We start from the raw sequence: 26960 nt of genomic DNA on the forward strand, positions 1-26960 counted from the left end.
ATAAGTGCAGTTCATTATTAGTTTATGTTAACTAATGTAGTTAACTAATGAACCTTATTGTAAAGTGTTGCCAATAATTAAAAATAATTAAAATATAACAATAATTGCAATCTTTGTATTTCTTAACATAAGTCTTATGTTTTCTTACAAGCTTCGAAAATTGATCAATGTAGAAAGTAGCTAACAACCGACATATAATAGCCTACATATAGGAACAAGATAAAAAAAAATAATAAATAACTATCACCAAAGGGATCTGTCTAAACTTGACTGAGTGAAAAACTTTAATGTTAGTGTTGAAACACAAACCACATGTGTAATTCAAGTAACAGATGTTTGTTTTACGTTAGTGAAAAGTGGAATTTGTAAAAAAAAACCTTATATATAAAATGTAAATGATGCTATTATTCCACTTTAATTCTGCATATAATTTCATATATTAAAGTAAATATAGTAAATAGTGCTGAATTAATATTTATTTATTATATTTAAAATTCTATTTAAAAAAGTCTCTCAAAATACCAAACCGAACAAATAAAACTTGTAAAATCAAAATAAATGATACACAAGCAAACACTGAGCATACAAAAGTCATAAAAAGTGATTTTATGTCCAACCTATGACGACTACCCCATCCCTTTTACAATGAAGTGGTTTATTTGGTTATTCATTACGTTTCAGCATAACTAGCGGTATCCCGGAAGTGCGTGACACCCCAGTCAATGAATAGCAAGAGCGCGCGGACTCCACACTAAACTTTACTCACAACTCTGAAGAAGTGTGTGCTCGCATCGTCTGTTATAATGGCTCCAGTACTTCACCCGACCTGTACAGCTTTACTTCTCCTCTCTCTTATTGGAGTATGTTTCACTCATTCTGCAAGGGGTGAGTTATCACATTGACTTGTTTATAATTTCAAGTTCTTTTTTTACAAAGGTGCGATGAATATAAAAGTTTCTGAAGTAACTTACGTAGGCTATGTGATGTGCGGTTAAGAATAGAAAACTCAACTGCGCTATTTGAACTTGATTTATAATTCGGCAACAAAAAGAAACTGGTGTGATAAAATATTTGCAGTCTGATCTTGAGAACTAACTTAACCCCTCCCCTAAACGACCACACTGCTATTGTCATGAGAGCTGCCTTGAGTCAAATCACAAAATAACTTTCAGGAGTGTTTAGGAGTTCAAGTCGCCCACATATAACTGATACAGTATCATATGAAGGACTTTGATCTGAAAGAAACTATGTAGCCAAGTCATGTACTTATGTGACTGAATAAACACTTTACAACACGGTTGTAGATGAGTTAGTAGCTAACATAAACTAACAATGAACAATACTTCTACTAGATCAATTATTAATATTAGCTCATAGGTTTTTAGATGACTAATACTGAAGGCAAATCTGACAACATTAGTTAATGCACAATGAACAACTGGGGCATGAACTAACTTTAATAAATATTAATAAATGCTGCTAAACAATAGTGTTTTTTTGTTAGTTTATATTAGCTAATGCATTTACTTATATTAACAAATACAACCTTGTTGAATTGTACAAAACAGGTAAAAATGCTGTTGGTACCCTTTCAAATAGTAAACTTTTGCATCTAAAAAGTGCATAGTACCTCAGAGATAGGCTACATATTGGTGGCAAATGTATATATCTGTACCTATGGTACATATTAGGACCTTTAAAGGGTACTGCCCCTGTGAGAGCTTTGGACAATTTTTTGGACGTACTATTTTTTTGATGATTCTTTTCTGACATTGTAAACTTTTTTAGATCATGTTTAGTTACATTACTAGATACAAGGATTGCTTGTTTCTCACCACTGAGCACTCAAATGCAAAACATTGACTGGGATTAAATCCAAATCAAACTTCAGATTTCATTTGTGTCAACAATGGCTCAGTGTTTTTTGAAACCAGTATCTAAGGTTTCCAAATCAGTGAGGTAAAGCTCTTTTGGATTGAAGGGATTTGGGTGCAAAAGCATGCTGAAAATGCTGTTTTAAATAGGCCTATGACAAAACTCACATATATAATAAAGTAAATCAAAACTTGATAACTAATCACTATATGGCATGTGCAATAAACCCATTATAAACCTATACAAGACATGCATAAAAAATACAAACGTGGTTATCAAACTGGGGTAAGCAAAGTTGGTACTATGCAAAAAAAAAAGAAAAAGAAAAAGAAAAAAAAAAATATATATATATATATATAGATAGATATAGATATAGATATAGATAGATAGATAGATAGATATAGATAGATATAGATATAGATATTTAAGACTGCAAAAAAAAAAATAAAAAAAAAAATATATATATATATATATATATATATATAGATATAGATATAGATATAGATATATAGATAGATATAGATAGATATAGATATAGATATAGATATTTAAGACTGCAATAAAATGTAAACTGAGTTCATGTGTTTCTCACGGGCAAAAGATAATGTGTACACCCTCTAGTGTACAAACAGCACAAATCTAGTATCCATGTACATTAAATGCATTTTTTTTTTTGCAGTAAAGCATGAATTTGGCATTTACAAATAACTTAATTTGCTCACTTTCAGTTTCTCAAACGAGGCTCCTATTTTATGTTTTCAATGCAGCACAAATGATCCGCACAATGCCGTTCACAAAGCTAGAGCATTTGGCATGTGATTGCATCACCTTTGCAGCACTGTCAACCTATTTTGGACCCTTTGGACAGGGGTACACTATATAAGTAAGGGTTAAACAGTAGAAGAAAAATCACAGATGTCTGTGAGAAATCAGCAAGCTATAAGATCTTAAACTGAGCTTTTATAAATCATCTGGTGACGTTATCATAACGCAATATTCTCTACATCGCAGGAAAACGTAAAAATGCAATTGCAAGTTTCCCCCCACTATCTTGCAGGCCTAATATTTAATATTGACTAAGACCATGACAAGGAAAAATCAATGTAAAATCAAACTTTGATGCTCCTAATCTCATTTCTAGATCACAGCCTGGATTTCAAAGATAGGGTCACATATAGTTTACTCTGTGACTATGGTTCGGTCCAGAAATATGGGTACACAGAATGATGTCTGTTGTTTAGTAAGGTAGCCAATGTAAAATTGGGAAACACTGCAATTATAAATACAACATATAAGACACATTTTAAAAATTTGGGCCCTGAGTTTATTACCCTAACCATACCTAATTCCATACTATTATAACTGCTACCATTTTATTTTGATATTGCCTTATATAGAGAGACAAATACAGACTAATCCCATTATGGTGGGGTGAGACATCGCCAGTAACGATGACTTTTTTGGCTGCTGTCCGTATTGTAAACTTTCAGACTTGCTTAACAGCAATCAATGTGCTGGCTCTCGATCCTCTATAAATTTCTTCAGCTTTGCTGAATGCTTTTAGGTCAAAATCTTAACCCAACCCTGTAGCTGTTATGATGATGATAGCATATGTTTTAATTAAAGGATTTTTAAAAATAGATTGGTGCTTGTATTAATGCAATGAAATATTAACAGGGCGAAGTTCTGGCTTGTGCATGTGGTAATGTTATAAAAACTGCCAGCTTGACACTATTTGCTTCATGCTTGGTCTAATTTTACTGTTACGTCTCACTTAAAAGGATTTGCATCTCTGCACAGCACTCTTAAACACAGCACATAAGCTCTTAATGAACTGAACAGCAGTGTGAGATTTTTTATTTTATTTTATCAATTATCAAATAACTGCTCCAAAAAAAAACATTCCCTTCAGTTGTTACTCCAGCCATATAAGAAATCGTTTCTGGGAGTGATTAAGATGAGAAAGTACTGCTTTGCAGAATATGGATATTTGACAAAAATATAAATAGTGGCCTCATCATTCATCTCTATACTTTTGACTTTGCTGTTGTCATTTGGCCAAGTGTATGGTGGTGGTAGTTTGACCTCTCGTGAAGGATCCTGTCAGATATTTTCCTGAAAAATGTGAAAGTCCTGTGAATGTGAATAGTCAGACTCAGAGATTTTCTTTATGAAAAATAGGTCCTTGCTGTTGTGTTACCAGCATTAAAGTTCACATTCACCAGATGCGACCCCCATTTTCAAGATGCTGCTGTGCTGAGATCAGGTTGTTGATGTGGCATGACAGTTTATGAACCGGTGATATATTACTAACATTTTCAAAGAGAAAACGTGTAATACATTTTTCCCCAATTACATGACTAACATTATTATTATTATTATTATAAATATACATAAATACATACAAATATCTTAGCCTGTTTGGGTTTTTTAGTTCTATGGTCTGTTTAAATTTACAGAACAGAGAAGTTATATTTAGACATTTGTATATACGTGACTCTGGACCACAAAACCAGTCATAAAGGTAATTTATTTATTTATTTCAGATGTATACTTCATCTGAAAGTTTAATAAGTAAGCTTTCCATTGATGTATGGTTTGTTGAAAATCTGGAATCTGAGGGTGCCAAAAATCTAAATATTAAGAAAATTGCCTTTAAAATTATTCTAATGAAGTATTTAGCAACACACATTACTAATGATAAATAATTTATAGTAGGAATATTTACTAAATATATTTTTTTAATATCTTAATAATATTGGCATAAAAATCAATTTCAATCATTTTGACCCATACAAGTAGGGGTGGGCGATATATAAATTAGTCAACCATTAGAGATTTTGGACTATCGTCTCTATCGAGGTTACGCACCCACGTCACATTGCTGTGTGCGTGGTCCCGAAAACTTTATACACTTTATACGTTTATACAGCACTGATTCTTGAAACTTTGGCAAAAACATGTCCTACTAAGAAAAGTGCTAATTCTGTTGGAAATTAATAACATTTTCATGAAGAAAAAGAATCAATGTTATAATCAGGGGGTCCTTTGCACATATGTAAGGTTCCTTTATAGGTTTATTTTTTATTAATTTAATGATTATATGCTGGCCCATTGCCTACAAAATCAGCTGTCCTCGGTTAAGAGATAATCATTTCAACTTGATTAAAAAAGCCAAAAGTAATAATTGAATTAAATAATATATTTACCACCTGAAAGAGTACATTGTAATATGTATTAAAAACTACAAACAGTGAGTTTTGAACAATATTCACTATCATTTTGTGATTACTCAAAATGTGTCCCACATATTCGTCACCACCGTCAGATATTTATAAAAAGCAATAAAATCAGACAACTACAGGGTCAAGTGCATTCACGAGGACCCCATTTTCAAACCTTCAGCTTTACTGCATGCTTCAAGATCACTCAAGCTCCTGTATGTTTGCTATTTTCTCTTAAACTTGTTCATAATTTTGGACACTGCTAGTGTGACAACAATAACATGTCAACACCGTCATCTTTGTAAAAAAAATATTAGATTAGATTATGAAATAAATGTATCGTTTTTAAGAAGAGGTCTGAAGTAGCTAGCAACAGAGGGGAAACAAGATGGCTAATGTGAACAACTTTTCTCTTTTCTTTTATCTATTTTAGGTTTTTGTCACCACCGTCAGATGTCACCACCGTCAGGTTTTCTGTCTTTTCTGTCAGGTTTTATTTATTTAAGGAAGTTATGATTTGATATTTGTTCATCACAGTGCTCAGGATTGTTATTTTTTGGACCAAATATTTACATAAAGTTTAAGCAAGAAGTCATTGACTTGAGTGGTATACATTTTGGAATAATAAGGCCAATGTCACCACCGTCAGATTCTTGTCACCACCGTCAGACAGAGTTTTATTTGTTTTAAATGAATATGCGTACAATATGTTTCTTCAGGGCTGTTGAGTTATTAAATTAATAGTCTATATTAATAAAAAAATATGTTTATTAAATAAAAAAATTATTACTTTTTCTATTTAGGCTTAAAGTAAACGTTGTATGAGTAATAACTGGAAAAATGCCTATTTTATGAAAAAAATACGAACAGGGGAGGTTGCACCGGTAAATTGCTGAACAGCCAAGACCTTGGTCTATAATGATATACCTTCAGATTTTGTAATTTAACAAAAACATTTTTTCAAAATTTTAACCTGTTTTATCCAAATTCCTAAGAATCACTGACAAGCACTGGACTTTAAAGTGAATTTAAGCCATTGAAACACAAATAACTGTGCTAAATGTGTGCAATGTTTCTGTGTGAGAGGAGCGCACAAGCCGTGCATCCGCTGCTCATTAAACTCATTAATATTTTTGCAGCTTAATTGGCCCTGAATACACATATGCGTCAAAATTCCAGTTTTTGCAAGTATAGCCTACTTATAAAAACAACCAAAAAGGAAACACATTTGTACTGGATTTGGACTTTAGTCTTAAAGGGAAAGTTAACAAATTTTGGTATACAGTATGGTAAATGGACTGCATTTATATACAGTAGCGCTTTCATAGACCAATGGCCATCTAAAGTGCTTTACATATTGCCTCACATTCACCCATTCACTCATACATTCATTCATTTTAAGATTTTAATAACATAAAAACCTTATAAGAAATAATAAGAAAACTGTACTGTGATACATATCGTTACCATGATAAAAAATTAATCCTATCATGATATAAGATTTTCCATTATATCGCCCACCCCTACATACAATGTGTTGGCTATTGCTACAAATATTGCTACATATTTGTTTTGGCCATTACTAACTTTTTTACATTTATGTGAATCAACATTTACTGAAACCAAACCTAAGCTGATAGATAATCAGCATAATCCTCAATTATTTCTTTTTCTTGGTACCAGTTTTAGTCATGATTCTTGAGTCATAAGAGGAAAGCATGGCTGAGCTGATAGCTCTATCTTTTTCCTGTGTTCTGACCCCTTTTCCAGACAAATGGCTTATTTGAACTTTCCGTTTATTGAAACGGTTCATAGAATTGCAAAAGCTCCTCCCTTGGGGCCTTTTTGAATGGTCTGTGAAAGTGAATGTGAATACCAGTGAAATACCAGGAGAGGTCAGGAAGATCTGTGCTCCCATGATGAGACAACAACAGAGGTTGCCATTGCTTGCTTGTGTTAAACACAATACAATGCAAGAGCAGGGCTCCAGACTGCCACCAAATGGGGGCATTTTGCCACCAAAATTTGAGAGTGTGCCACTGAATTTTACATCCAGTCGCACATGTGTGACCCGTAAATTTGACCTTTTTTTGTGATGTGACACTGAATTTGAAACAGCACATTGTACTTTCTGCATCTATCAAAGTATTTATTAGTAATACAGTGTAAATAAGTAGAAATGTGAATATTTGGTTAGCATGTTGATTCAGGGTGTGTGCCCCTAAATTTTCTGGTTGAGCCCCTAAAATTTTCAGTTGGGGGCCACTGTGCTTCTAGTGAAAAAAGTTAGTCTGGAGCCCTGAAGAGGGATGTTTTTAAATATATAGACGTTAAAAAATCTCTATTTATATATTTTAAATATCTATGATTTAAAATATCTATATTTTTTCAATCATACGAGTCTATATTTAATATAAACTTGTATAAACTTGTACTTGTATTTTTAATATAGACCATCAATGTAAAATACATTTTCTATATGGTATTTTGAGCTAAAATTTCACATATGTACTCTGGGGATACTAAAGTTTTATTTGACATCTTAAAAAGTATTGTGAAGTGTCCCCTTTAAATACATGGTCAATTTACTTAAAGCTGTAATCTATAACTTTTTATATTTCGAACAGAGATGGCGATAGAGAGTTATTGGAGTTATTTTCTATAAAAGTACAAAAACAAATCCCTACCGAAGAGCTCCCATTTGCATTACATATTCTATAAAAGTCAAATAAAGTCAAACTAACATTGACCGTGAAATTGTACCCGACAGCTCAAATTATAATACATTATTGTAATCCTACCATTGCAAATCAGGGAAAGGTAAAGAGACCAAGCAAAGTCAAGGCCAAGAAGCCATAAAATTACTTTTTGTGAACACAAATTTAAACCTAAGCTCTCAGATCTCATTTAAAAGATCAAATCTGCTGTATTGCAATCTGTCTCTACTGGGATTTGAGGCCTTTAATGTCAAACCTGTTATAATTCTTGTGGAGCCGCCAGCAAGCTTTGAATGTTTGAGCGTGAATAAGATTTAAGATGTTAACATTAACAGAACTTTAGCCAAACTTAGCCACTGAAATAGGTGGTTTTGACAGTGAGCATGTTTGCTGTGGTCCAAACCCGAGTGCAATTGTTTCCAACGCCCCCGCAGGGTTTGGCTGGTTTCACAATCACTATCGAACGCCGATAGTTTCACACTTAATATCAAAGATGATGCATTCGCATAAAAAGTATTTCGAGTGCCAGTTGCTTTCACATTAATGCGAATCGCGCCACAGTCCCAGTGTAACCAAACTCAGACCGCCTTGTACAGTTAGTCTCGGGTTTGGTACCTCAGTGCACATGGGGGGCAGCCGCATGACAGCGTTCGTATTACAAGTTTTCATGTGAACCACTGAAATGGGTCATTTTTCAAAATCCAGCCAACACAGAAACACTTGGAGGCAATCGTTAAGAGCGAAAAACAGAATTGGCTCTGTAGGGATACTTTTCTGGTTCCCTGTTATGAGCTGCTCGCTGAACATGTCAAACGATTGACAGACAGAAAGTGCCTCAAAGCATTCCAATTGACTAAACAAAAAGTTTAACTGCAGGCCACGTCCATTTTCGTTTGCAGTTTACAAAGTTTAGGACTGTCACAGAGACAAGTGTGATATTTTAGGACAACTATTTCAGTGACATCTGTCAGGTTTATAAAGATTTTGATATGCCACATCATAAAAGATGCTTACAGCATCCTAAATAGCTGACTTGTATTTGCTATTAGGGCCGGCCCTTGGGGTTATGGAGCCATAGGCAAAACCATGAAAATGGGCCCCACTGGTGTAAACATTTTCATAGCACTGCAATTTGACAAGTGACATTAAAACACACAAAAATGAAAATGTATATATTTAAGTGTAGAAGTTTTTATTAAGTGCAACATATAATCACAGCATATACATCACAGCAATGTTATTATAGTGCAACAACTGTAGTGCAGCAGAACTACACTTACCTAAAGGATTATCAGGAACACCATACTAATACTGTGTTTGGCCCCCTTTCACCTTCAGAACTGCCTTAAATCTACGTTGCATTGATTCAACAAGGTGCTAAAAGCATTCTTTAGAAATGCTGGCCCATATTGATAGGATTGAATCTTGCAGTTGATCAAAATTTGTGGGATGCACATCCAGGGCACGAAGCTCCCATTCCACCACATCCCAAAGATGCTCTATTGGGTTGAGATCTGGAGACTGTGGGGGCCGTTTTAGTACAGTGAACTTATTGTCATGTTCAAGAAACCAATTTGAAATGATTCAAACTTTGTGACATGGTGCATTATCATGCTGGAAGTAGCCATCAGAGGATGAGTACATGGTGGTCATAAAGGGATGGACATGGTCAGAAACAATGCTCAGGTTGGCCGTGGCATTTAAACAATGACCAATTGGCACTAAGGGGCCTAAAGTGTGCCAAGAAAACATCCCCCACACCATTACACCACCACCACCAGCCTGCACAGTGGTAACAAGGCATGATGAATCCATGTTCTCATTCTGTTTACGCCAAATTCTGACTCTACCTTCTGAATGTCTCAACAGAAATCGAGACTCATCAGACCAGGCAACATTTTTCCAGTCTTCAACTGTCCAATTTTGTGAGCTTGTGCAAATTATAGCCTCTTTTTCCTATTTGTAGTGGCGATGAGTTGTACCCGGTGGGGTCTTCTGCTGTTGTAGCCCATCCGCCTCAAGGTTGTGCGTGTTGTGGCTTCACAAATGCTTTGCTGCATACCTCCGTTGTAACAAGTGGTTATTTCAGTCAAAGTTGCTCTTCTATCAGCTTGAATGAGTCGGCCCATTCTCCTCTGACCTCTAGCATCAACAAGGCATTTTCGCCCACAGGACTGCCGCATACTGAATGTTTTTCCCTTTTCACACCATTCTTTGTAAACCCTAGAAATGGTTGTGCGTGAAAATCCCTGTAACTGAGCAGATTGCCACGCTCAAAATTGCTTAAATTACCTTTCTTTCCCATTCTGACATTCAGTTTGGAGTTCAGGAGATTGTCTTTACCAGGACCAAACCCCTAAATGCATTGAAGCAACTGCCATGTGATTGGTTGATTAGATAATTGCATTAATGAGAAATTTAACAGGTGTTCCTAATAATCCTTTAGGTGAGTGTATATTACTGTATGTATCAATACAAATGTCATGGATATTAATACAGACTAATTAATTACTATAGGTAATATATTCTGTGTACTGTTTTTGAATCTTCTTATAATATTTTTTTTAGTATCTAAGAATTTTAGTTTACTGCAGTAAATGATATAGTATAATAGTCTTTTTTCATATGGGTTCATTTAGAAAGGGTGATGGACATTTTTCTTATGTTTTTAAATTAGCATACACATTAAACAATTTAAAGCAGAACATACCCTTACTTTGTGATTGCTTTTCTTCCTCTGCTTTCTCCTTTTCTTCCTCTTGCTTTCTCCGTTTTATTGACATTGTTTGCCAAAGCCTACCATCGCAACCGCACTAAAATAAGTCTTGTTTTTATTTATTTTTTTAAAGATGTAACGTAAACATTGCTTTGTTATACAATACTACATTACCCATAATCCCAAACGTTTTAATTTCCAAGCATGCGCAATCGCGTCATTAACATTATGCAAATTAGCCCACTCTGCTCTTATTTTGTAATGTTTTATGTCTTTATTTATACTAATGTTTTGTATTTATTATCATTTTAGTGTCGATTGTTGTGTGAAGAATTTATCCTGTGTTTTTTTCACCTACCGTCTTTGATCCCTATCAATAAGGTTCCTGCGCATGTAGCACGTAATGCCTGCTGCCATGAGATTTGTGCAATGACAAAATAATTTTATGCATGGGGGCCCTCGTCTTGTCGCGGGGCCCCAGGCAACTGCCTGTATTGCCTGTTGGACGGGCTGGCCCTGTTTTCTATTAAAGCTGAAGCCTGATGGTGTCCAACTTCACTGTGTGAGGAAAAGAAGTTTGGACAATTAAAACAATAAAACACTTGTGCTCCACAAAAAACGAAGTCAGAGAAGCTTATAAAAGCATAAACACATTTTTGTAACAATCTTTATATAAAGTAAACTTTAAAGTTTTGCTGGTGCAGGCAAAAAGTCACCTAAGTGATGTTTCCTCATGAGAGTGTATCAAACACAGGCAATGATATATGACTTTAGAGTTACTACTACTCAGGGTCACTATTTGAGGGTGAGATTAAACCAGTAGATCAGCAAGACTCATCAAGTCACGGTGCATTAAAAGTATCACAGTGACTCTTCGTGCGATGACATCAACGGTTCGCTTTCATTAGGAACCAGCTAAGCAGCAGGGTTTAGTCAAGGCACGTATTGACATTGTTTTTTGTCTCTATGTCAGATCGTAGAGAAAATTTATTACAGCTAAGATCACATATCAACACTAACTTATTGCAAATGCCCTCTGGGCTGTTTGTGTTACTCATGAAGATACAGCATGGTTGAACGAGCTTGACATTGGATGGCTTTTGCACGCAAACAGAGCAGATTAAAGTCAAAATATTAAAAGAAATAAGTGGGTTGTCTTATTATCATAATTATAATTTAGATTTGGCTTTGATCAGTCTTTATACAGCTGGATTAATCTGAAAAGCTGCATTGGAGGTTGATGCCATATTTTTCCCCATGGGTTATAATTGAATTGGCTAAATAATATTTTTCTTCCATTCTGAAGTCAGCCAATCACTTCTGCAGGGATTAAACTAATATTTGGAACATATTGTGTATTTGTAAAAGTTTCCTCTCATTTACTCGTTTGCGTTTTTAATGGACAGTTTAATGCCCCCATTGGCAAATACAAGTGTTACTAATATCCCCAAAACAGTTACTGTAGCTAAGCTTGTGTTCCAATAGCATATTTGTGCGATCATCTTACAGTGATAAAATGTGGCACTTCTGTTACTAATAAAGAAATTGGCAGTTTAACTGAAATGTGATATAATTTCCACAGTTGCATATTTGTGACTTGCGAGGTCTCCTTAAACTCCTTAGTCTTTTTCAGAAATGCATACTTGTTTTTCTTTATATATTATTAAAAGTAATAATACATACTGTATATAACTATATGGCATACAATGTGTGTGTGTGCATATATGATCTCTCTTGGCGTTTCTATTGCATAGTACCCCACGGTTTGGTTTGGGTCGGGTCAGCTTACTCTTGGGAGCTTTTTCGCTGGGTGCAGTACGTTGTACCCAATACTTTTTTTAGTACCACCTTGGTCTGGGTTCCAAGTGACCCGAGCTGATACCAAATCGTGACGCAAAAACACTGTAGATCACTGATTGGTCTGAGAGAATCGTCACTACCAGCGTCATCGCTATAATGTTAAAGATTAGCTTTACCTTCATGCTAGCTTGCGCTGTCTCGAGTAAACCTGTTGTCATCTGTGCTTTTCTGTAAGTTCCCAAACTCCCCTGTAGCGATGAAAAACGTCCTCACTTTGGTTGTGAATCAGGAACACTATAACATTTTTCCAGACTTGCAGTTTGTGGCAGCACATTCGCGACGCGCACATCCGCATATATGCTTAAATGCAACTTAAAGCGTAACTAAACCCCTGGTCAGAGCCTGACTCCACCCACTGCAATATTTGAAAAATGCAAGAAAAGTGGGCGGATCCCAACGGAGATAGAGGGGACGAACTAAGTGTGTGGTGAGATCGTAACAAGGGCATGGTGAGCTTAAACCTGCTTACGTCACGAGTCATTTCTTGGACCCAACATCCAATAGGAAAATTCAACTGCAGTAGCCACCGTTCAACCTCAAGAGGGCAGCACTCAGACGTTTTTACACCATATATTGTAGTATTGAAACACTTTATATCCAAATGTCAAAAAACTTACTAAAATCTTTTTTTTTTTTTTTTTTTTTTTTTTTTTTTTTTTTTTTTTTTGGCCCGCCACCACCCCCCCTCTTCGGAGGACAACTTTTTTTTTTTTTTTATTAAGTAAATTATTTTACAGTACAGAAAATAGAAATACTTATTTACAGTGCACATAAGGGGAGGGGGATTAAGCACCACGTAAAAGTGTAACACATAACATACATAAAACAAAATAACAGACAGATTACAAAAGGACAATACAGTTGCAGTGAGAACTTATTATTGCTGGTTGAATAGAATGATCTTGAGGTTCACGTTCATTAGTTACAGTTAAAGTATTTAAGCGGAAATGGGTTTAAAAAGGGTTGGAAAAACATGTTATGCATGAGTTTAAATAGTGTGTGCCTATAGAGATAAAATAAATGAAATTACATAATAGAAGAGGGAAATGTGTGACTGGTAATGTACACGGCTTGTAGCTATATTTTTGTGTTAAGAAATGCTAGAAATGGGGCCCAGATGTCTTCAAAGGCTGATGTCTGCTTCCATCTGTGTGCATTGTATTTCTCTATTGAAATGTGTTCAGAAATTAAATTTATCCAATGATTGATGTTGCAAGATTTCTTTGATTTCCAGTTTTGGAGAACTACTTTCTTAGCGACAGCTAGAGAGACGAGCAACGGATTCCTGTATTTTTGGGGGATATGGATTTTTGAAATGTCGCCAATGAGACAGGGGGTTGGAGATAATGGGATTCTGTGACTCAGGATGGTGGATAATGTCTCAGTGACTGTAACCCAAAATGATTGAACTGGTTGGCATTGCCACATGGCGTGTAAATAATCATCTATCCTACCTAAAGTGCATTGTGAACAAATATTGGTGAAAAAACTTACTAAAATCAATGAACAGCACTAATAAAGCATCATTCTTACAGATCATTAACTAAAAAAAGTTGGTTTGGGGTTTAGTTACTCTTTAAATGAGGCTCAGCGGAGCGCGTCGACCGACTTCACTGGTGTTTGTACTGAAACTGTCATGTGAGACAGAGGTAGTGATAAACGCAATGTGCAGACATAAATTTGTGGTGGTCAATTTTAATTTTGTGGCGGACTGAGAAATAAATGAATGTATGGGAATGTACAACGACTCTCTCACATGTATGATGTCACAGCAGTAGGCAGCGCAGATAACGACACGCCTATAATCCCTTCCACTCCGAAGTGTTACTAAACTTGATCAAAAAGCTAACCAAGCCAAAGTGAGGTGAGCTGACCCGACCTGACCCAAACCAGCTGTGGGGAACTGTGCAATGGAAAAGGGCCATCTAATGAAGCCAACACGGAAGTGACTTAAACTGCAATTCATTGACTGGCTGCTAGTGGCTGGCTCCAAAAGGGAGTCAAATGTCATAGACCACCATGTTAAAATAGAAGGGCATGGTTTCAACAATCAGCAATTTCAGCTTATCCGCAAGTGATGCTCTGTGACGCGTGGCCAAGATGGCGACGGCAATCTCCGCCAACTAATGGCTTCAAAAAAGCTTTTCACAACCCTATGGGTGATGTCATGGACACTACGTCCATATTTTTTACAGTCTATGGTCTGCACCATATGGAGCACTGCCTAATACACCATTAGTTCCAACCTTTATAAATTATTGAACTTACCCAGACAGCTGCTTGCCAAGACAGTCAACTTTTTCAAGACACAATGCCAGTGGATTTAAATACTACTGCATGAACTTATCAAATCGTGACATCTACAGTAACACATCATCTCTTCTGACATTTCGAACAATAGAATGGTGTTCATGCTTGCATGCATGGGGAAATATTGGGTCTTGTCTCTGCTATGACCTTCATAACATGCTATGATCTTTTCTCTATGATTGATGATATTTTGTAGTTGCGTTAATAAGAGTACCAAGTTTCATTTAAGAGAAAGACAACTCCATGTATGCCTGCATTGCATTATATCCTTTTACAAGTACACATTATTTGACTTTATTTTTGTTTGGTAGCGTATTACGCAGAAATACAATACAATATTTTACGTAATTGTGGGTCAGTTAGGAACTTTTTTGATCGACATATTGTATGTAAACGCTAATCAATTACCATTTTGTAATACTTGGAAGGCCACTAAAATTGTTGATGTTTTTGCCCTTCACTGTGCCTGTCTGATGGAATGGTTGGTCAATAGTCTCAATTTCCTACTTTATGTATGGTACACACGCTTACTGACACTTGCAAGAAGACATAGTGAGAAGGCTTCACCTTAGGCGATTAACCTGCTATTTCATCATAAATTGTAGTTATCCCAAGCCGAGAGCTTACAACACCCTCTGTGATGTTTTAAGTTATTTTGTCCCTTCAACCTTATGTTTAACGTATGTCCACATCAGGAGCTCCATATGGTCCAGCAGGCCGATGACCACACACTCATTTAAAGAAGCCAAAAAGCTCTCGTGCAGTCACTTGAGGCCTGAGGATGATTAATTGGGGTGTAGAGGATTATTTGCTTCAGTGAGCTCTGAACTGCACACCTCAGATAATTGCATGAGGTGACATCGAGGTGGATTTTCTGTCCCACAAGAGATTCATGGGATACGAGGCTACAGGGTTTTACTAAGTCACCCACCCATTGTTGTTATCAGTGAACGGTGGTAGAATAAATAAGTTCTGATCTATCAGGGAGTTACAAATAGCCAAACCACTGCAGAAATAAAGGATTTTGGAAACAGAGATGGGCCAATAATGCGTCTGGATAACAAAGCTTAGAGGGAGATAAACAAAACAAAATGCGCTAGAAGTTCAGACTAAAACTAGGCAGCAGGTCAGCAGAGTTTACTACAAGACAGATCAAAACAAAACAAGTTTTTTACTGAACTGCAATTTAAAGATTACGTGTTTGGTTGTTATGTAATGCTACTACGTGACACCATGTTTATCTTCAAGATAACTGGACAACACCCTTGCCATTCCTTTTCCTTACAGTCTGACGTCAACAACCAAATCATGCGTGAAACTTGCTGACAAGAGAACCATAAATGAGTTAAGGAAATGTACTCATGTTTTAAAAATCGTCAACGTCTTCGATAAGTTTGTATTTGAATGAGCTTTCTGGAACCTCTACTATACAGTATATAGACTTTACAAGCTCTTTCAAATAAATAAAGATTTTAAAAAAGGTTAAAAAATGTATTAAACATAATTTCAATGAGTGGGTTGTTTACTGTGAAATCAGTCCATCCAGTCCACTAGTTTGACCCAATAAGACCGATTTGTGCAATGGTTGCAGACATGATAGATGGGTAATATCACATAATTCACATCATGCTTAAAAAAAAACACTGTTCAAAGCTTTTTTAAATCATATTTTAGCACAGTACATAGTAGTGCTGGGCAGTTTGACCAAAAAATTAATGGTTTATCGCGATGCTCCGATCAGGATTTTTGCAGTTGATACCGATTTGTTATCTTCATGATCGGCCAATAACAATGCCGATACTGATTCTTCAGGCTGATATGCAAGCTCTTTGATGACTGTAACTGTTAACATTTTTTCTAGATATACCACAGATGTTGCCTTTGTTATTTTACTTGCAGTAATTAGGTATTGTTTTGATAGAGAATCAAATAAATAAGCACAACAAATATTTATTCTGCAAAGAGAAATTGTATATGCCTTTAAAAAGGCGTATGTCTAATAAAACACTTCACAGTCTTTACTGTATGAATAAAATAACAACCATTCCTTTAAAGTACAACAGTTCTTCAGTCAAGAGCTAAGAGTGATTTTATTCAGAGATGAATTAGGTTACTGTAGCTTTAAGACATGAGATTGCTCTGTTCATGTGCACTGATGACAGGCAGCTATGTCGGGTGTTTGCAGACAAAAGCAGCTGTGAGGAAAATGAAAGTTTAAAACTTTAAAAATGCACGCAAATAACAAACTTTCTGCATGAGGATGCAATTGTCTGTGATAGATATGTGTTGTATACGCTGTTTGATAGGGATGTGAAGACGCGTCGCACTGTTAGGACTGGAGCACGTTCTCAAATAAAACACACATATATCCGTTGCACATGAGCAACGGGTTATAAAACTGCTAGCACGGCGTAAAAATGCTCTCTAATTGCAGCCGCATTCAGAAGCCCTATGATGACAAAGGTGAACAGAAAGATCGGGTAATTTTATGCCGTTATCGGCCGATGCCGATCTGCGGACGATCGATCGGAGCATCCCTAGTATTTATCATGGTTCACCCCCAAAAAAAACTCTGGATTTAATAAGATACTACAATAACAAACTCTTATATTAAACAAAGAAATCAAACTTTTATTAACAAACTTTCTCTTGCGCTTTTTGATCGTCAAGTCAAAATGCATTTGCAATATGCACAAAATGCATTTTCCATTAAACTGAGGTACTTTTGTATTGTTTTGATTGTTGCCCTATATGAGTGCCGCATGCAGCCCCTGTCTAAATATTGTCAACTTTTACATGCAGTGCAGCTTATCTATGTCAGTGAACATTTTAAAACAACCCAGCATTTTGGGTTAAAACAAACCAGGCATGGGGTAAATTACAACCCAATGGATTGGGTTCGTCCATTCTGAACCAGCACTTGCAAGTGTTGCAAGCTTTTGTTTAGTTGCAAGTTGGCATAGCAATAGTTTTAGTTGACTGCAACATGGTGCATCTCAAAACCCCTTTGCCATCCCACTTCTACCATATGCTGTTTTTTGTACAGTGACTTGTACAGAGACGATTGTAATTTAACCTATGCTGGGTTGTTTCAACCTAAAATGCTGGGTTGTTTTTACCCGTTGTTGGGTCAAATATAAACAGTTTCTGGGATAATGTAACCCAACGTCTGGGTTAGTACCATTTTGACCCAAAAAACTTTTATAGAGTATAATTCAAACCGAGTTACCGGTTAAATCTGTAAATCTCTCTTGGCTATACTGTAAAGCCATGGCCTCTGGACTTTATCCGCTTCTAATTGAATCAGATAAATGACAAGATGATTCAGACTGGAAGAATCACAACCTCTGGCTATGAGTCAAAGCATCATTTAATTCAGGCCATTGTCAACTGTCTAACGCACCCATCTGTATCTTTATTACTAATACTACTCCTGACAAAACAGGAGAGAAACAACTTCTTAATATGCCACATAAAAAACTGCATTTTAAACTGACTCACCGCTTACTAATTTACAGATGTCAAATACGTTTTCACTCATCATTATATTGTGCCATTATGTTACAGTTCAACTCTGCTGTTGGTGGTATTAATCACAGCATTGTTGCTTGGGTAACTAAAAAACAGACCTTAAGCAAACGTGACACGTAGAATGTACTGTAACCATCCTTCTCTTTTACGAGACTGAGAGTTCCTGAATGTCCTCTTTTGAGATAGTAGCTGAATTCCTGCTTGTGATAAAATCAACACCTACTATTCTCGACAGGTATATAAACAAGCTAGGACTGAGTCTCAACATGGGGCAACCTGCCCAAGCACTGCATTAGCAATGATTTTGGCAATGCACCAGTTGTGGGTAGTTCTGACCAGTATCCAAATTGAGGTGTGTTGAGGTTGATGCCAAACAGAGCAGAACATTATAGCTTGGCAAAATTGTTGGCTTCGGTAAATCCCATTTTAAACACTGAATCTACATGTTTAAAATGGTACATTTCAGAACTTTGTATTGTTATGGAACAAAAACAACCATGTTGTGTTAAAGGATAATTCCTGTATTTAACAATTTGAGTCTCATTTCTGGTATGTTTTGGATGAACTACAGTGATGAACACAGAAATTTTGACAATGGATCGTGTCTTGACTTTTTGACCCGCTTAGAAGCGTCTCTTGACTGCTTCAGAATGGAAGTCAATGACCATGCACAAAAATGTCATTAAAACAACACTTAACGTTCATTTTCAAAACTGTACTACTCACCGAGTGGTTCGTGGTGTTATTATTTTAAAGGTCTAGAGAAAAACTTCAATTTCCTAAAGTGTGATCACCGCGTAGTCATGTTAAAAATGTGAAAATTTCTGCCTTGTTATATTTGTCTTGTAATAAAATAATAATTTAAAAAAGTTTAAGGCATCAATGCTGTGGCAGATACCGAAAATGGTATCGATTACCAGAAAATGTCCAGGTATAGTATCGAAGTTAGATATCTAGTACCGTGACAACACTGGCGACTTTTTTAAATGCGACTTTTGAGCAGTGAAGAGTAGCGCTTGTTGTTTGTCGTTTCTACGATCATAAATGCAGACATGGTTTTATGCTTTAGTATCCTTACCTTATCAATCTTTACGTTCTTCTCAAACCGCGCTCGTAAAGTTGATCGATTAGCTTGTCATCTGCATTTTCTGGATCAGATTTGGGCTTATAGTGATAAGGTAGTAAAGACGATAATATCTCTTGTGATGAGCTGATTTTCCAAATATGATAATGAGCGTCACATTTCCCACACACGCTTGAGGTAGTCAGCCAATCACAACGCACTGTATAGCTGGTCGATCGAATTATGACACATTTTTTAAAATGATAAGCTGTTTTTTTGTGTGTTTTTTAACCATAAACCATGTGAAAACGACTATTTTAATTTTCAGATGGAAGTTAGTAATGTAAACAAAATGATGTCAAAAATATATTCAATAGGTCTGCAAGATATATTGAAACAGCACAAATATCTCAATATGCAAATGTTAATTGTTTGCAATAATTGAATAACTTTAACACTTAAAAAAGTTTTGCATACTCAAAGTTTTAGGTAGATACAGATAGTAGAGACTGGTGATATAATTTAATGTTGTTATACATTTTACCTTGAAGCATTACCATATCACATATCGTATTGGCTAGCAAGTTATTGCATAATTTTCTAATATAATACAGTCCTAATCAACCTCATTGTACAGTGTGACCAAGATCTTTTTTGGGTTTTTCTTTCCTCTTGGATGGCAAACAATATCAAACTGATTAAATAAAAATGTAGACTATAGGATATGGATTAGTGTTTCCCACTTCTGCACATTATTGGAAATTTAGAGGAAGCCATGTGATTGTGGAAAAGCAGCGCAGCGCTCATTATAACACAAGTTGTGTAGTAAGAGAGATGGCAGAGAGATAAACATCAGGATGTGAAAGAATAAGAAATCCAGATACCAACAGGATGTTGTCACTCAGGCCCAAGACCATCTGTTACTTCATTTGTGGTGCTGTAGATTCAACTCTTGTGTGAACAGGATTTACCACTGAGAATACACTTGACACAGCATGCTTTTGAAGGAGCAGTTCACCCAGACATACCAAAGACTGTTTACTTACCCTCTTAAGACTTTTTAATCTATGCAAGACAAAAAAAAAAGAGTTTAGTTAAATGTTAACACTGCTAACAAAGTGATGATTGACAAAGAGCTCCAGAAATGAAAAATAAATAATCAGCTCAAGCTATGTAGTGATGCAACAGTTTTGATTTCTCAAGGTCAATGTTTTATAAGCAACTTTACTATTATGCATTTGCAGACGGTTTCTTCCAAAGCGACTTGCATTGCTTTGCAAGGTAAACATCGTGTTGCATGTTCTCAAACCTATGACCTTTTGCGCTGCTAACACAATGCTGTACAACTGTGCTAAACAGAAAAGGCTAATGGGCCGATGCTGATTACATTTTTTTCTTTAAGCAGCCGAAAAGAAAGAATAAACAAGATAGCTATAGTGTGTCTCTTTGTATAAAATTGTCTGCTAAATACCTAAAAGTAAATGCATGTTTTATCCTTGTTAACAGGTCAGACTGGCCTTAGATAAAAATATCTATTTTTTGTTTAAAATTTTGAGACAACAGCTATATCTTAAGCACAATGATCAAAGATGCAACATACTGTACATTATTTAGTTATGCATAAGTATAGGTAGGTCTATATATAGGAATATAGTTCTATATACACTAGAAAACATTTTAAACCATAAGGCTTTTTTGGGGGGGGGGTAATGTTCCCCCCACAGGGTTTTATGAATTATGTGCAGAACGCAATTATAACGCCTGGCTTCTTTCCACTTTCAGCAGATGGAGTGAGATCTGAACTCCGCATTTTCCATCACTCATGTGCCCTGAAGAAACATGAAGGGCCCTGCAAGGCAATAATGGACAGATTTTACTTCGACATTGACACAGGTCGCTGCGAGGCCTTTGAATATGGAGGTTGTCAAGGCAATGCCAACAATTTCGAGACCCTGGAGGAATGCGAGAAAATGTGTGTTGTGAAAGGTAAGGCAATGTTATGTTTACCCTACTAGCACTTGTCAATAATGAATAAACATCATAAAAATATCAACGTTTATCCTCAAAAAAAAAAAATGAAGGAAATCTTTATACTCTTTGTGTAACTACAGTATTGTGCTCTCCTGATTGGATGGTATGTCCTATTGGTAGTAGGAATGTTCATTTCAGTTAATTTTTTTGACTGACAACCGCAGCTTGTTAACCGATCAAAAACCGTTAACTGATAAGATTTTAATATTAAATTGTCATTGAGTAAACATTCAGTTGCCAGTTGTCTATGACCCGGTAAAAACAATACAAACATTTTGAGGGCTAATCGCAACTAATCGTTTGCAGATTAAAAGTTTTCTTTATATCATATATGTGTGTATTTTGTATAATAATAATGTGTATATAAATACACACACATGCATGTACAATTTTAAGAAATAAATGTGCATATATTAAGTATTCATATTTATGTATAATATAAATTATTTAGAAATATAAGAATGTATATACACATGTAAATATTTCTTAAATATATACATGCATGCATGTGTGTGTATTTATATACACATAATTATTATGCATAACTCACATATATATATGATGTAAACAAAAACTTTTATTTTGCAAACGATTAGTTGCAATTAGTTGTTATGCAGTCCTGAACATTTTATTTTATTTGAACATTCTAACAGCAGCAACAGATTAACAACAGAACCAGAATTCATACATTATAAAATTTTCACCTAACATTACATTATCAAATTATTTTACCAGACCGTCAGGGGAACAATAATTTGTGTCATTTACAGGACCTTCACTGATAATATAAATCGGTCATAAATTCTTACCTTCGGTTAACCGGTCAATGCAAATTCTTAGTGACGATATTCCACCCGACTTACAGATGACATTCCTGAAAAGCGTACTTTGGGTTCAATAAAAACTAAGATTAAGCAATAAGGTACGGCAGGCTGTGCTCCTTTGTGAATATAGTCGGATATAGGTTTGCCACTAATCAAATGATTATTTCAATTAATCGATCTATTGATTAAAAAGCCTTAATCAGGGTTTTTATGCATACAAGTTTAAAAGTCACATATCGAGTTAAAGGAACACGCCCACATTTTGGGAATTTAGCTTATTCACCGTATCCCCCAGAGTTAGATAAGTCCATACATACCTTTCTCATCTCCGTGCGTGCTGTAACTGCTGTGTCTGACACAGTCCCCGCTAGCTTAGCTTAGCACTTAAAAGATGGCTGTGTCTCATATGTCCTTGTTTTTTGTACACGGTGTGACTATACAAATCACAATACATAAATTGGAAAATGTTCACGGTATTTTGTCACTTACTGGGAGCAGTTTGCTAGCTGGAGCCATTCACTTCCAGTCTTTGTGCTAAGCTAAGCTAGTGGGAGTTACAGCACGCACGGAGATGAGAAAGGTATGTATGGACTTATCTAACTCTGGGGGATACAGTGAATAAGCTAAATGTGGGCGTGTTCCTTTAATAATAAAATCTGACATTTTTTAATTAAAATTAAAAATTGTCCAGTTTTTAAATAGTAAAAGCTCCAGTCACAGTAGGCACCATGCACAGAGAAGTATATTCAAAATATGCAGTCTCATGTCACTGATACATTGTTACACTGTCAGAAAATATTGTCAAAAATGATCCCTAGAGGTCACTGAGGCTGAGCCGGAGCCCTTTCAAAAAATAAACTTCACACCTAAAGAGTTAATATTAATACCTCAGAGGTACATAATGATACCAAAGAGTGCATATTAGTAGAGATCGACCAATACTGATTTTTTCAAACCGAGACCAAAGATTTGGATGCCTATGCTTATACAAACTCTTATAATAATAACAATCACTCCCTCTTTGCATACAATGTAATAAATAGGGGTCTGAAAGAGTGAGGAATAATATAAATTTAATGAATAATATCACTGGAATAATACATTGTCAAAAAAGTTTGAAAGAAAACAGCTTATATGTCATTGAAATTCTTAACTGGTATTTTATGTCAGAATAATAAATATTTTGTTGTTATATCTTATGAAATGGCTGTTGACATAGCGCTGTTTATCTATGCATTTACTCACGCATTAATTTTATCAATCTGCGACAGCTCGTGGAGGTAATAAATAATTACTAGTATAGTTTGTCTCCATTTCTTAGCCAAGCTGCATACATTGCATATCAGGCATTTATAACACATCTCATCTGTGCATTAATGTCGGTTATGTTGAATAAGTTGATTAATTAAGTAATTATACTCAAAGCGTGCAAGACTATATATGTGGACATTTGACAAAAAGCAACAGGTCTCTGTCAAAGTACTCATTTGAGTAGGAAAAGCTATTACTATAAAATTACAATATATTGTTTAATAGCACAGCAGGAATGCTGTGTTGACCAATCAGCAGCCTTGACCGGAACAATGTAATGACTTTATAATCACGGATATAGCAAATATTCTGTTATATGTTATATACTTTTATGGGCATGTGAATGGTTTACTATGAGGGAGTTGCCAGCTGCTCATAAACATGCCATATAAACAATCATGTAATACATGGTTTGGTGTGGTGCTGTAATTATTGCTGGTTTATAGCACCAGAACGTGTCATAATTAGAACTTAAACTATGACTTTGTAGGACACATTACAATCTTTAAAAAAATGCAGGCAAACAATAAATATTTGTATGCTATTTGATTATAAGCAGGTAATAAACACCTCTATGTCCTTGCATTACTACATTATTGTGTATGTTAAAGGAACATGCCCACATTTTGGGAATTTAGCTTATTCACAGTATCCCTCAGAGTTAGATAAGGCCATACATACTTTTCTCATCTCCGTGCATGCTGTAACTCTGTCTGACGCAGCCCCCGCTAGCTTAGCTTAGCACAAAGACTGGAAGTGAATGGCTCCGCCCATGTAGCAGTGCTTCGTCTTCTGAGAATATAGGTCCCAGTATGTATACTGTTAAAAGATGGCTGTGTCTCATATGACCTTGTTTTTTGTACATGCTGTGACTATACAAATCATAACACATAAATAGAAAAATGTTCGCGTTATTAGGAGCAGTTTGCTAGCTGGAGCCATTCACTTCCAGTTTTTGTGCTAAGCTAATCCCTAATTTTAATGCTTTTGCATTCTCTCACAGATTTGGTTGGGTAATTATATTTTATGAAATTTGTGCCTCTGGTATTGAAATTACTTTTGAATGTGTGCTTATTTCACTTAGATCACTAAAACTGTACATGAAGCAATGAAGCATGCAGTACTGATTTGTCATTGATGCTCTGGATCTGTTGCGTACAAATTCCTCCAACATTGTCTTGTCAGTCATTACTATCCTCATGGAAGTAAAATCTCCAGCATCAAGCCTAAATGTGATATAAATTGCATAACAGTTACTCGCAAGCTAAAAAAGCACACATTTAGAAACTTGCATACATGTTCTCTCTCTCTCTCTCTCTCTCTCTCTCTCTCTCTCTCTCTCTCTCTCTCTCTCTCTCTCTCTCTCATTTCTTTACCAGACAGATACACACAAAACAATCTTGGCATGTATTCTTCTAGAAAAAAAAACAATTATTTATGTCTTTAAGTGAACATAATCAGTTAAAAATGACATTAGGGCCATGTGGCTCAGTGCAGAACTTGTTCTTAAAGCGACAGTAGCCCCTATTTTTTTTCTGAGCCCTGGTAGTGTTTTTTTAATGACTTATCTGAGCGCTTCTTCTTATTATTTTTTTTATTCATTTTGCCATCATAATTTTGATTTAAAAACATTCACATCCTCCCCTCCTCGAAATGACCTGTCTTTACGTTCTGTCATAAAGAATGGCGCAACGGCTATCGTAGACTAGTTTCGGCCTGGAAAAGATTGCGGTAATAAGCAACAAAGCCCACGTCAAACGATCCAATCAGTTCTCGATAGATAAAATCAAGCCCCCCCCACATATTTTTTTATTTCAGAAGCCGTTTCACTCTGATACAGTATGTGGCACGATATGGATATACGACTATTGCTACACTCTCAGAAATAAAGGTACAAAACTGTACATTTTCTGTCACTGGGGCGCTACCCTTTCAAAAAATACAGCTTTGACCCTAAGGATTTCATTTTAGTACCTCAGAAGTACATTCTGGGAACAAAGAGAGCTTTTTAGTATCTCAAAAATACATATTAATATCTCAAAGGTACAAATCGGTACCAAATGTTACCATATCTGTACCTCATGATCCATACAATTACCTTTTAAAGGGTGCTGCCCCACTGACAGCTAGGGTACATAATTTTACTTTTTTCTAACAATGTAGGTCCTTAAGTTACGGTAATCTACCCAAAATTGTATTCTGTTTTGTATTCCTGTAAAGGTATCAAATGGAAACTTAGGGTACAGCCCCAGTGACAGAAAAGGTACAGTTTTGTACCTTTATTTCTGACAGTGTACTTCCATTTCGTGGTTACTTTAAAGCAGTAATATAATTTTTATTTTGTAGTCTTTTGAAACAAAGGTTTGACAAAAAATCTCCTCTAAAGAAAAACACAAAACATATTAAAACAAATCTAATACCGGTACCTATCTATACTATTACTGAAGTGTCATGTTCAAAATTGGGAAAGAAATCAGGAATTGTTAAAGTAAAAACTTATGGGAACAAAAAACTAATTTGTCCAGAAAGATGCCATCTGAACAACTCGATGACTTCCAACAAGAATAATAAAGGACTCTTATCTCTTTCCCATGAAAAAGAGGACAATGAAGTCAGGCTATGTTGGATTATTTACAGCGTTTGAGTCATATCTCATTACAGTTTCCCGCAGGGGTCTTTCTGTATTGGATGGGCCCCTGCTAAGCCTGAACTCTGTTGCCTCCTGTGAGAGGTCACCACGATAATCAACACAAAACAGACTCCAGCATGTAACAACTACACAAGCACTATCCTCTGAGGACATGAGCACTCAAAAAGGATCATGAAGCACTGCCAAAAACTGCCAAGATCCCCCATAGAGACACAGTAGGAAACTGACTGCTGGGTTTGGATTCACTCTGCTATCTTCACCACATGCCCGAAATTATTTTCAGCACTGCCAAATCAGTTACTAAATCCTGTCGACTGCATATGTTTTTATTTTTTCTGATTTAGTGTGCTTTTCATGTAAGAATAAAATGTGCACCCACAATCTGCTTTTTTGGTCTTTACCATGTGCTATGAAAAATATTCTTTCAGGGAATCACTGCGCATAAGGAAAATACATTGATGAAGGAAAATTGAAGGATATTTGTCTCCATCTAGTGTTTCAAATGGCTAATGCCTTTAACTGTGAGACCAAATCGACTAAAAGGAAGAAAGTAAAAGAGTGATTTCTTACTAGAGACTGACCCAGCATTTGTTCATTAGATTTACTTGGTTTACAAAAAATGTTTATTAAAAAACAGTTTGTCTTTCATACACATGCCACATGACATTTTCCCAATAACTTTTCTTTACCTCCCACCAAACATACATGTGAAGAAATATCATCCTGCTTCTTATTCACAAAGTTTACCCCAACTTTAATCAAAATTTGAGTCTCTTTTGAGCAAAACCATCAACAAAGAATATCATTAATATGTGATCAGGTTTGCTCCTCTAAACCCAATTTAACAA

General features: G+C 35.7%; 1 protein-coding gene across 4 annotated transcripts in view; it reads left to right on the forward strand.

Annotated features, from left to right (window-relative positions):
• The first annotated feature begins 712 nt into the window (after positions 1-712).
• The window catches only part of tfpia (tissue factor pathway inhibitor a), a 31656-nt gene continuing 5408 nt past the window's right edge, over positions 713-26960 (forward strand). Inside the window, exons 1-3 of one of the 4 annotated variants that reach the window (XM_065252198.1) lie at positions 713-885; positions 5533-5568; positions 21079-21282. In XM_065252198.1, the coding sequence (XP_065108270.1) occupies positions 804-885; positions 5533-5568; positions 21079-21282 (322 nt within the window). In that variant the 5' untranslated portion in view covers positions 713-803. The remainder of the gene's footprint in view (positions 886-5532; positions 5569-21078; positions 21283-26960) is intronic. The other 3 variants (XM_065252199.1, XM_065252201.1, XM_065252200.1) reach the window with 3 other exon arrangements.

Source organism: Paramisgurnus dabryanus, chromosome 15 (genome assembly GCF_030506205.2).
Source record: "Paramisgurnus dabryanus chromosome 15, PD_genome_1.1, whole genome shotgun sequence".
Taxonomy (NCBI): domain Eukaryota; kingdom Metazoa; phylum Chordata; class Actinopteri; order Cypriniformes; family Cobitidae; genus Paramisgurnus; species Paramisgurnus dabryanus.